Below are 12888 nucleotides of genomic sequence, written 5' to 3' on the forward strand. Positions count from 1 at the left end.
CAGCCCGATCCGATGCTTCAAGCTCCGATTGGGTTCGCGAGTCAGGTTGTACACCGATAATTATCATCAACTACATAAACTAATTGTTGTATGAAACATATATGATTACGTATGCTGTTGTTACTCTTCGGGCCACACATATGATCATAACATGCCACACCAATCACGGAGTGATGGATGGATAAAGGAGCTGTGATGAATGATCAGTGCACAAGATAACAACGGCATGAGACACTCGAGAGTGCACCAAACAGTGTCCGGCAGAAATTTAAGCATTATATCAGGAACGAAAAGAAGTTCTTAGCACTGTACAATTAAGATACCAAGGTTCCTTTCAACAAAGACCAAACATAACTCGTTCTATAGAGGAAGAGGGAACATTCAAACTCTCCCTGGTTGCAGCAAGAACAAGGCTGTTCCTTGTTAAAACCTTGGAACAAGACCGCGCTTATCCTATCACCAATCCCTCGAGCTGCAGACCTTTTCGTTTCTTGATCGACCGCAGAGACTAATTTAAGCTAGGAAAGAACAAAAAACTAATGTAGCCAAAACCGGACAACCACGAAAGCAGCACGATACCCATGTTGATTGGCTTCAGTGTGATGGGAGCACGCCGTTGCCGTTAGAGTGGAAGTTTCCATTGGCCAGGCTCTTGGTGTGCTTCTTCAGATTCCCATTCTGGAAAGATTTTGTGGGCACAGAACCATTGCTTGTGATGTGTGAACCATTGGTTGAGATGTGTCTTGGAACTACGTTGCTATGGTGAATAGGAGCTCTCAGTAAAGTGTCCAGCTGCCCACATGAGGCTGCTATGAGCCCTGTAAAACAATTTGTAGGAGTTGCACTTTAATAATTTCTTAGATACAAAAATGCAGTTTCTGTTCTACAATTCTGGCTGAGAAAACTAAAATGTTATTATGGAAAGAACAAGGAAGGTTTTCTTCAAAGGTATATGATTAAGAGTTCAGCTATTATGCAATAGATCCAAGAATCTATATAGCTACAGTCTATGAGGAAACCGCCATGGTTACCATCCCTTTGACAATGAGAAAACAATAAACTCATACTGCTCACAGAAAAGGGCTTGTCCGTGAGGCAAACTGTAGGTTTTGGTCCATCCATAGTTACTCAGTTCATGATTCATGCAGCTGTTTGCTAAATGACAAGGTAAACTCATGTAAGTCCAAAAAAACATGCATCAACATCCCACCAGTTCAAACTTTAATATATAATAAAGATGTTGTGACAGTGACAGTGACGGTGACAACAACAAGACTACGCATCCTCATGTGATAAATGACAACAACAGTATGGAAGTGGTCAATGACATTCTTATCAGCACCAATCACAAGACTATAGACAAGTTATCATAGGCAGCACATACGCTCCATGCATAAATTCAGAAAATATAATGAAGATCACAAGCAAAGTAGGCCAAAAGAAAATAGATATATGAGACAGGCATTACCTAAGAAAAGTGCAGATGGTTTTCCAGGTCTAGATTTGAACTCTGGATGAAATTGGGCACCAATAAAATATGGATGACTAGGCAGCTCGATTATCTACATCAATTAGTAAAATGCCAAATATCACCAAGATAAACTACACATCATAAAACTTAAAATAACTGTTAAATGCATACCTCCATTCGCTTTCTTGTTTCGTCTTTACCGACGAAAGCAAGACCAGCCTTTTCAAATTCTGGGACCATATGTGGATTTACCTACAAAAGTAACAATACAGCATTGTCAAAGAAAAAACATTCCACAAATAATTATCAAAATTGGCATCCAGAGCTACTGAAATTTCGTAATATAAGCATATAACTGAACTGACCTCATATCTGTGTCGATGTCGTTCGTCGACATAACTGACATTGCCGTACCTGATTAAAAAAAATTAGGAAAGTTCTAAATTATCATCCGTAAAAACAACAAAAACCTTATAGTAGAAAATTGTAAAAAAGGCACAGGTTCAAGAAGAATCTCTGCGTTTACAATTTTGCAGCTTTGCAGCTGGAAACATCAAAATACGTCCTCCTTGATCCAAGTCTCATTGTACCTCCCATATGAGTTTTCGATCCCTTTGTATAGCACTCAAAATGTATAAGGCAACAGAAGGTTTCTATAAACAACATAATACTGGCATAATAACTTACCTCGGGCATAAAAATAACACATGGGGTTGTTGTATCAGGGTCAAACTCTGTACTGTTTGCGTGCGGTAAGTTCAAAACTGAACGAGCAAATTCGATGATGGCAATCTGCATTCCAAGACAAATGCCAAGATATGGCACTTTGTTTTCACGGGCATATTTAGAAGCAAGAATTTTTCCTTTCACCCCTCTGTCTCCGAAACCTCCAGGGACTAGTACACCATCTGCAGCCTAAACTGAACTATTGTCAAGATGACTAAAAATAAACAACAAAAACCTTGCTACATCAAATATAACTAGAAGCCGTTGATGCACATGAATTTTAAAAGTTCAAGAAATATAACGTTGCTACTTACCTTCAATAGATCCCATGCTCTTTTATGAACTTCAGGTGCCTGTATAAAAAGCAAATAATCAGATCTTTAGCATAGAAAAGCCAACCAAAAGGAAAACATAACAGGCAAAAAGATGGGAAAAAATTAAAAGCAAACCTCTATTTCTGTATTTTCCTCAAGGTCTGTGGCTGCTATCCAGTTGACTACCAGTTTCCTACGGCAAGCAACAGAAGCATGCAGAAGCGCCTGACGAAAGGTTCGCAAGCTGATCACTTATAACTAAATGTCTACATAGAGAAGTACACTTATCGGGAAACTAAATGCATCAGTATTAACATACTCATTGATTCACAAGATTATGCAAATTGATTGGTGATCTTGTGACAAAATACTCAATACATGTAATGATCGAGTGAGAACAGTGAAGCAAAAGTATTTATGATAAGTAAAAAAGTTAAAATTTTGATTAAGTAAAAACAGATCAACTACTACCATTCCTTAACATGTCCAGAATAAAATGGAAACAAATAGGTACTCAAAAAGTGAAGCAAATATTTCACCTTCAATACTGAAAGGTAAGAATCCGAAAGGCCAGTATATTTTCCAACCATCGCTATCCTAACCTGAAAAACGAATGATAATTACATTCAGCAGTCGATGAAACCACAGCACCTGCTGGAGGAAGAGAATATGAGCATAAGGAACCAACAGGATCCTGCAAAGTGTCGTAGATTTCTGCTCTTCTCATCCACTCTTCCAACATGGGTTCCTTGGCAACTCTATATGTAAAAAAAAGTCAACAAGAGCACAACTTGTAAGGCTCCTTAGCAGCTTAACATAACATGAATCTGTGTTATCAATACGGAAGTAAACATGTTGAGTGGACCATACAAACCTTTGAAGATCCAAAACTTTTATTAGAGCCTCATGTGCCCTTTGCTTCTGCAAGGCATAATAAATTTTAAGACAAATTTAAACAACAAAAAGAATCTTTTAGACTTGCAGAATGTAAAATCAATAACACTGTTTTTAGAACTACAGAAACTCTACCTTCAACAGTAAAGGAATGTTCCAAATATTTGTAACATCATAAAGGGTGATGATACTTGATACCTGCATAAAGTTTAAAAAGAGCTTCACTTAGCACCAGGGTTATGAACTTCATTGTTTGAACAAAAAAAGAATGTCAAAATACCGGAACGTGACAAAACTGTGAAAGCTTTTCTTTAACATTTTCTTCCAGTGGCTGTAAAAAGCATCGATAAAGAAAAAACTATCAGGACTAACATAAAATAGTGACAGAAAGCAGGAGCCTGAAAGGAGAAGGAAGTGGGCAACAGACCTTAGCACTGCGGCAAGCAAGAATATTTGGTATCAATCCAAGTCCTCTTAGACCACGTACACTATGTTGGGTTGGTTTAGTTTTCTAGAAGAAAATGCAAAAAATGGCATCTTAGAAGTCGGCAGATATATATCACCCAAACTAAATTTAGGAAGGATCAACTAGTTATCACCATAAGGACGATAGCTATTCTCCATTAATTACCTGCTCACCAACGACATTCAAAACCGGTACAAGACTGACGTGAACCAGACAGAAATTACCAGGACCTGTATAATAACCATTAAGAGAACACTATGTAAAAATCATAAGAAAATATGATGCTGCTAAAGGAATCATTAAAAGAGTCTCGCACTGCATCCTCACCTACACGGTAAGAAAATTGACCCAAAGCTTCGATAAATGGCATTGATTCAATATCGCCTGCATCAACACACCACTTATTTCAATCATGACATATATAGATCAAGGCTACATAACTGCATACTTATAAAACTAAGCAGTGTATGATACAGAACACAAATAATATTCTTCACAAAGCAAGGTTCCAACTAACAAATTGTTCTGATTCTCCTTTTTTAATAACCTTGGAGGCTTTTTACCTATAGTTCCACCCAATTCAATAACACAAACATCAGCTGGACCTTCTTCGCCATCCACAGGTATCACTGCGACACGTTCAATCCACTCTTGTATGGCATCTGTGATGTGTGGGACGACCTTGCAATGGAAATAAAGACGACGATCAGGGGTACTACAAAAACATTAAAAAATATATATATGATCCAGAAGATGCCTCTAACAGGAGTCATACCTGAACTGTTTTTCCCAAATAGTCCCCCTTCCTTTCCTTATCAATGACAGACTGCCACCAAACACAACCATAAGAAAAAAATACAGGTACATTAAACAGGCATGCAGAAAGTGCAAATGAAATAAAATACAGGAAAATCAGGATTAATATTAAATTTTGTTTATTTCAAAAACCACCTACAAAACTTAAGTCAAATAGCAAAACAGGATAAATTAGCAAGGACAGCCAAAACTGACCGAGTACCTGATAGATCTTTCCAGTGGTGATATTATTGTCACGAGTTAACTTGATGTCGAGGAATCTCTCATAGTTTCCTAGATCCAGATCAACCTACAGACCAGAAAGGACATGAAGCTCAAAAATGTTCATTCCAAATATAGTGATACAAAGAATGTCTTGCATGGCCTGGATGTTCATTTAACAATATGTATGACAACCAGTCTAGGTGGGTCAATGGAGGTCTTTTCGTCATATCAAAAATAAAGAAGCATACGAGACATAAGAGAACTTGCAAAAGGCCTCTTTACCTCACCACCATCATCTAAGACAAATACTTCCCCATGCTCGAAAGGCGACATCGTCCCAGCATCAGTGTTTAGATAAGGGTCTGTAGAAGTTCCATCATAAACAACTAGCATAAGTCAGCTGTGTCAATAGAAAGAGATAAAAGTGACACGAAAAGCAACAAAGAAGCAAAGAACAACAGTTTCATAACACTGCTCTTCATATATAAAGTATCCATACAAACTACTCGACAGATAGATATTAGACCAAGGAACTTTTAAGATGAAATTAAAGAAGAACGTCGAAGAACCTAATAAGCAACATGCGAGCCACATGAAAGCTAGCTTTTGTTCCTCACATCAAACTGCGTGAAAAAGTTACACAGGGTGGAACCCATTGACCCAAAGTAGCTAGCTACAAAGGAAGATACAAAAATCTTTTACAAAAGGGTAATAGAGAAGACATAGCCGACCCCTTCTTTAATTTTGTCTACTTCGTAACACTGTTATTGATTTTTTTTTTTTCAAAGAAGGAAAAAAAGTCCACTGATATATTGCCAACTACTTGAGGTTAGAACAAAATAAAAAAGCAAGAAAATCAAAACCAAGTTGATACAAAGCTAAGATTCCAGAGATAACAACCAATCAAGAATGTCTAAGCTTGCCAACGGGGTGGTATAAGCACCAAATTGCTAACCGAAAAAATGGTATCTATTATCGTGACGAAGGAAAAGGGGGATAAATCTAACGCATAAACGTTGGGAACGATTGCCTGTGGAAGCATACAACAGATAACGCTTTCTGAATCCCCGGAACTCTAAAAATGGCATCTCCAACACAGAAAGGGCTTCACTTCCGTCGGATAACGGAAAGAACACGTCAAACGGAAATTAGGAGGCGAGGAAACACAGGCCAAAAACATTCTTGATTAACGTAAACGACGATCACACCCCAGAAAACCTCCGTCTGACGAAAAGGTTGATCATTCGCGGGAGAGAAGCCGACAAAATCACACACACCACAAATTTCAGAAAGCAAAATCAAGATAGGTAAAGGTACTCTTTCCCGGCAAAACACAAAAGAAAGAAACCCACTTTTTTCCAAAGAGGAACGACGATTGTGGAAATTTGAGGAGAAAGAGAGGCAAGCATCGACGGTGATGATGCTCATTACAAACAGAAAGAGAGAAGAAGATTCCCTTTCCACCCCGCCCCCCCCCCCCCCCCCCCAGAAGAGAACAACAAAAGGAAGAAATTTTGAGGAGAAAGAGAAGGCAAGTACCGATCTTTATGGAGGTAACGCGGAGGCCGCATGCCTTGAGTACAACCCCTATACTGCTGGCCGTCACCCCTTTCCCCAGGCCACTCACCACTCCCCCCGTCACCAGCACGTACTTCATCTCCCTCTTCACCAACGGATCCGCAGGGACCAAAGAAGAAGGAGGAGGAGGAGGCGAAGCGCAACAACGCGAGAGACAACACGAGCGCTCGCTAACCGAAAGCAGCGCGGGAGGAGTCGGCACACAGCCAAAGCGTGCGTTCCCGCTCGCTCGCTTTCTTCTCCTTCTTTGCGTCTCCACCGCAGCAAGGAGAGTGAGCAGTGGCGACGGAGACAATAGGCTGCGGAGGCAGGGGCATTAAATACCATACCCTCGCTACCAAAACCCTCGCCACGCCTCCCCACTAAAAATCCATCGTATAAATAAATAAATATATAAAAATAAAAATCGCCCCTTTTTTGTTACCTTTGCTTTGTTAGGGTTTCAGATTGTCCCCCAAAAGATAGCAATTTCAGGTGAATTGGCCGTGTGGTCGCGTTCTCCAGTCCTCAGCGGGTAGATTCGGGCTTTGATTTGAAGCACGGTAGGGTCTTCCACTGTCCCCAATCCCTCATTTTGATTTCTATTCTATACTATAAATCATTTTTTACAGGGCTTTTCTAAAAATTATTCAATAACTTCAAAATATCAATTAATCATAACCTAATTGTAGAAGCAAATTTGGGTACTAATAAATAAATAGATCATAAAATCTCAACTAATCAGATCACACATCATCCATTTGAAACCCTAATAAATAGTTCCATTTGAAATTATATAAAAAATTCATGTATATTTATTTACCTCTCTAATTGTTTTTTTTTTCTAATTAGATGAAAATATCATCAATCTTTTACTAAAATGACTTGATCAAAATATTATTTTTTTTATAACTAGTTATTGTACTTTAAAAATAAAAAAAAAAGTGATGTTAATCATCTTAGAATCATGTAATATAAAAAATATTGTTTTTTTATGATAATTATTTTTTAGGGTATTTTTGTTCAAATGCAAAAAAAAAAAAAGAAGGATAAGAGTAAAAAAAATCTGATAAAATATCCTTAAAAGACCAATTAATAATCAAAAATAATATTAATTACTGGTGAAGAAAAAAAACTAGAATAAGATAAAATGTGAGTTTTAGATTTTGAAGGATACATAAAATGTGAATATTAACCAAAATTATTAATGTCATTCAAAAGCTAAACACTTTGAGGACAGACAGGAAGAATTAATTGTGTGTGTGAGTGCGCCATAATCACATTATGGTGGAATCACGAGATGCCCTCTTTTTTGTGTTATTAGGAGCATCGATGCGAACGGGTGTTATCCCTCGGCATCTTCGACTTTGCTCTCGGATGGAGAATGCACTAATCACGAGATGATCATGGACGGACGGATGTGCATCATCTCATGCCCGGAGGATTTGCAGCCATTAAATTAGTTGGACAACAGCAAGTGAATTTATCCTTTGCTTAGTCAGTCAATCGTCAAACTCGAATAATTGTACTTTTTAGAGTTTAAAATGTTCTTAAGTGATTTTTCAAAAAAAAATATTTTTTTCTAAAACTTTCTAGAAACATCTAAAGTACCCTCGGTTATTTATCTTTTTTTTCTCTTTTTTATAATGAACTGAATCCGTCCGATATTATATTTTCTTTCTTTATATTACTTTCATTATTTATTTTTCTTCCGCATATAATAAGTCAAATTAAAAATACTTATAGAATAAAAAAATCCAAAAATCTCTCCTTTGTCAAAAAAAATATACAAAAAGATAATTCATTCACCTCAAAAAAAATAAATCAAAGATGAGTCACCCTAGTACTTACTCTTTCTGAACATATGCATAAGAGTACATGCACTTATTTCCTCCATCTAATGTAATTACAATTTCTCTGAGTATTCTTAGAGTTTCTATATTATTATTATTACCTTTGTCATGTTCACATCTAATTTTATTTTTTCGATTATATATTTTTGTACATATAAAATTGTATAACCTATATCCAATGGTTAATTATTAGGAAAACAATGGAGTATATAAATAAATGTATATATTGCTATGGACCTTCCAAAAATGTCAGTGGCACCAACATGTGAGGTGATGCTAAAATTGCCTCAAAACAGTGGCATCGATCATGATATCTTTGCCCCCAACAACGTACGTCAAGCAATATTCATCCCAATAATGGATCTATGTTGTGAAGCACACACACACACTTTTTTGCTTGTGGAGGCATGACTTATGAGTTCGTCGGTGGTCACCTCCTTTGTCATCGATCTTGCTTTGTGTCGTCCCCATGTCTCTTTGTCACCGGTCTTTCTTTTTCGTCGATTCTATCTCGACTAGACCTTCTATGTTCCGTTTCACGTTGATGTGCTAAATTTAGGGTTTTGCCTTCGGCGAGTGAAGCCTCGAGCGTTGTGGTTGGTCTTCCTCGACTATGGGTGGAAAGAATGCCGTCTTCCTTGACTTGGCTTGTTGTAGTTCATCACGTAGTCAAAATAAAAGGATGAGTACAACTTGATTGATGGCAATCCGCTTCCATCAAATAACTCGTGGAGTCAATATATATATTTGGAGTAGCGTAAACAAAAGGAATCGATTCATTTAGATGCTGACATCGGAAGAAGAGAAGCATCATGGAACATAACACCTTGCACATGTTGATGAGACCCATGTCACTTTATTTTTTTGATGTAGAAAAACAATACACAGTGACAATAAAATTTCAATGAATCTTTTTTGCACATGTTGATGTGACTCGTATCTGAATCCAAATGCATGTCATTCTTTTCCGTCGTGCAAATAAATGCATGCTAAGCACATCAAGATGACATTGGTTATGTTAACGAGTTTTCTCGTTGGAGGAAGAGTTTCTCGTGGATGCCTGCCTATGCATGATTCATGCATTCGTAACTCATATCATGTTGACTTCTCACACCTCTTCTTATTCAGCTTACTAAAACACGATAATGACTCAACGTCGGAGGAATTTTATTGTTAAAGATGACTCAAACTCGATGATACATGTTGTTTCGTGAGTCTCGTTGTTCGAAGAGTTACTTAGTTCAATCCCGAAAGCATAGACTCATCCCAAAAGACTAAACGTATTGCTTGGGTGACAAGTGAACTCCTGAGGTTTTATCGGCTCATGACGATCGACCGCTGTGATTCTTCCGAGGTGCGGTTCGTATATAAAAGAAAGTTCAGAGTCATCCCGAGGTATATCTTCGCCTCGTCTAATGATCCCCATTGCCCTAGGTGCTCATAAGATGTGTTGGGGTCTTGTATAATTGGTTAGCATCGGGGGATTTCCAACCCAATCTCTCGTACACTTAAGTTAGTAGAGAAAGTGGAGAAGATTTAGCAGCACTCAGGAAAGTTTAGGTTAAGTCCCCTCATATGATTTTAAGAGTTGGCTTTTATACTTAATTTGTCGATTAAGGGTGGTCGGTTGCTCGTCCCCTCTTGAGCTTCTCGTACCGTTAAAGATTCATTTATGTTGATAGTTAGCGAATATATTTTTGTTGATTATATCATGGAAGAACGACTAAGGGTGTGTCATCTGTCAACGTAATGACATACCTAAAATGAACATAAGATGGGGATCGACATCGGGTGCCCGAAGAGTCTAACCACATCGTCAAAAATTAATGTTCACTGTGATTAAGTGTGCGACCCCTTTCGAAATCATGATCGAGAGTAATATATCGCTGGTGATCGGTGGCACAATCAAGAGGAAACTAAGAGATCTGATGGTGTGATTGAGAGGAAGCTAAGAGGTTTGGTAGCATGATCAATGGGAAGCTGAGAGGCCAGAGTCGAGCTCTTGCATGTACTATTGCTATTCCTATCCATACACAACCCTTAAAATATAGTCGAGAATGTATATTTATAATTAGAATGACTCAAAAATATTATTTTTGGTTATTTAATCAACATCATTCAATCCAGAACATAAGAATAAATGAGATATTTTACGTTCTTAATATACTTTGAATCGGAGTTCAAAAGCTTTTAGTTAGCGGCGTAGGCTGAAATTAAATTCTAAATCCACGCAATAAGTAAGGAGGAAGAATCCAAACATTGGAAAGAGCTCCGAGTGGGTGCAGGCGCAGTACGTAAAAGGTGACGAGGAGCATCTGCGACGGGGAAGTGCATGCATCTTTGCGGAGGACAGGGAGGTGCCTCGGTCCTCGTCACCTCCGGACAATGGCCTCGAATCCGCCATGGCAGCAGCAGCAGCAGCAGCAGGAGGAAGGAGAGGAGAGTGCACGGAGCTCAAAGGGGCCATTGGGTAGACGCACATGGCGGTGTCCCCCCCCCCCCTCCCTCCTCCCATTTCCTGCCAATAATTCAGCACCCAGAATCGGTACTGCTGCTGGTAGTTTACCGTGAATTCCTGCAGCACTGCGTACTCCCTCCCTGCAGCCAAAGTCCCAGGCGAGGTTCTTTGGACCACTTCATTTTGACCCTCTCTTTCACTTCCCCTTCTTCCCTCCGGTGATTCTTCTTTTCTCTTTCATCTCGGAAGAGTTTATTCGCTCCTTTTTTTTTTTCCTCCCTTTATGAAGTATATATATATATATATATATATATACACACACAACAAAATAGCGGCAATGTGAGTCCAAATAAGGGTCACGATCGATGCCTCAGCTTTGTCATCAATAGGTTGTGGAGGCGAGAGATGACAAATCACTGGCCTGCCCATCTCGCACCCACATCGTCCTCCTCAACTCACGGTTCTCACTGGTGATACGGCTGAGACGCCCTCGCCACCTATCTGGGACGTGTCAACTGCCAAGCCACCTCGTTATTCGAACGCCTATTAGAAACCCGAAGGAGAACCTCATGTCCGCCTTCTGTTGGAACTCTCAAAAGGGAAAGAAGGGAAGGAAATGGAGCTACCGACGAGAACAACGCCGCCGCCGCCTCCTCCTGCCGTGTGGGTGTCCGAGGGAGCGTTCTTCGTCCCGTCCTCCTCCACCGCGTCGGCATCAGTTCAGTAGTGGTAAAATATCTCCACCCATCCTGCGGTCCCCACCTTATCCCCTGTCCACGTCGCCTTAATCCGACGGCTGTAGGAGTTTCCGTAACGCACCGTCCATGTCATCGATGGAGACATCCTTGATGCTCCATCCAACGGCGAGAAATGACTAATTACGGTGACGAGACAACCAACACGTCGTTACCTCGTGGACCCCGCTTTTGCCACGGCACTGCTGACGACACCCACGCGGCACATAGGAAGAAGGCGTCCGTGGACACATGGCTCCAAATCTCCCCCGACGGAGACACGCCCACCGCACAATCCCTCGGCGGGGCCCGTCAGCGGCGGCATCAACGTTCCGTCACGAGATGCTCCACACCTTGTGGATTGACTCCCGAGCTCACGCCGATCGTTGGCTGAGCCATCCAGACTGCAGCAGGAAAAGAAATTAAGAATGTCAAACGTCTTATTCTTCGTGCTGTCTTCCATTGCGGTTGCGGGCTTCAAACAGTGAAGCGAACAGCATGAGCGCATGAGAGCTCGCTTCAAACGTCTTAAGCTTCCTTCGTTCTCAGCCGCAGCGACGATGACGGACGTCGGCAGGGGCGTGGGGTTACACGTATTAATTCCTGCTCTACTGGACGGAACACAAACAAAATAAGTGAGGAAAACAATGCAGATCGCCGGTTGCTGGTTGACAGTGACATGCACATGCAATCTAACGTGGGACACAACTGCTGCCACTGTTATACATTGTTTCGGCAACCGTGCACATCGAGAACTCGGAAATGGAGCCTTTGGATTCAAGTCTTCCCCGGGAATCTCAGGAATTCATTCGCCCTTAAATGTCATTCACGTGTTGTTTTCATGAGATAGCACACATGACAAATTTATCTGTAAATCTTGTCAGGTATTAATTACCTTCGTCGCAGAAAGCCGGTGGTTTTGGTGTCTTATCGTATGACCACATGCAGAGGCTATCGTCACATTTGGTATATGCTCTGCGGGCCATGCAAGCCTTGAATCAGCACCATCTCTCTTTGACGTCCTGCGAGCCTTGGTTTCTCCAGATCGTTCGAGGAACACGAATCGATTCTCTTCAAACTTGCCAAACTTTTGACTGTATGTGGAGTTCAAGTTTCCAGTCAAACTTTACTATTTGTTCCGGAGCACATGATAGTGGATGTATGGGGAGCTTGTACTTAAACGAAGACTACATTTACTGGTAGATCTCATGTACCATGCCTGCAACTCCCATCTCCTGGAAGGAGGAAGAGCGTCTACCCAAACGATCCAGGTCCTTGTCTATCACTTTTGCTGCATCTGTTCCTCATCCTGTATCCTGCAGCTTGACGTTGTTTTCTCATGTCCGAGTCTGCGTTACCTCTCTCGGAGGCCTAATGATCCGCAGCAGCAGCAGG

The 12888-nt window shown here is 40.3% G+C and overlaps 1 protein-coding gene across 2 annotated transcripts; it reads right to left on the reverse strand.

Annotated features, from left to right (window-relative positions):
• Positions 1 to 242: 242 nt before the first annotated feature.
• On the reverse strand, positions 243 to 6707 carry LOC135634129 (uncharacterized). Of its 2 annotated transcripts, none has more exons than XM_065144371.1 (21): positions 6431 to 6707; positions 5174 to 5253; positions 4890 to 4976; positions 4647 to 4697; positions 4435 to 4552; positions 4199 to 4255; positions 4037 to 4101; positions 3833 to 3916; positions 3686 to 3736; positions 3541 to 3603; positions 3386 to 3432; positions 3200 to 3269; positions 3051 to 3113; positions 2647 to 2736; positions 2512 to 2550; positions 2159 to 2386; positions 1998 to 2083; positions 1837 to 1885; positions 1643 to 1723; positions 1469 to 1562; positions 243 to 818 (listed from the first exon to the last, which is right to left on the reverse strand). In XM_065144371.1, exons 1-21 carry the CDS (start codon positions 6546 to 6548, stop codon positions 595 to 597), a joined length of 1845 nt encoding a protein of 614 aa, XP_065000443.1. In that variant the 5' UTR covers positions 6549 to 6707; the 3' UTR covers positions 243 to 594. The 2 variants fall into 2 exon arrangements, with proteins under 2 accessions (XP_065000443.1, XP_065000444.1); XM_065144372.1 differs by lacking the exon at positions 6431 to 6707 and adding an exon at positions 5899 to 5920.
• Positions 6708 to 12888: the final 6181 nt, after the last annotated feature.

Source organism: Musa acuminata, chromosome BXJ3-3 (assembly GCF_036884655.1).
Source record: "Musa acuminata AAA Group cultivar baxijiao chromosome BXJ3-3, Cavendish_Baxijiao_AAA, whole genome shotgun sequence".
Lineage (NCBI taxonomy): Eukaryota > Viridiplantae > Streptophyta > Magnoliopsida > Zingiberales > Musaceae > Musa > Musa acuminata.

Excerpts from the sequence above, each read along its gene's own strand:
- LOC135634129 (XM_065144371.1), bottom strand. The coding sequence starts at position 6,548 with ATGAAGTACGTGCTGGTGACGGGGGGAGTGGTGAGTGGCCTGGGGAAA. Across the intron at positions 5,254-6,430 it reads CGTTACCTCCATAAAGATCG|ACCCTTATCTAAACACTGAT; the intron begins GTACTTGCCTTC and ends GAACTTCTACAG. Across the intron at positions 3,737-3,832 it reads TTGCTTGCCGCAGTGCTAAG|CCACTGGAAGAAAATGTTAA; the intron begins GTCTGTTGCCCA and ends TGCTTTTTACAG.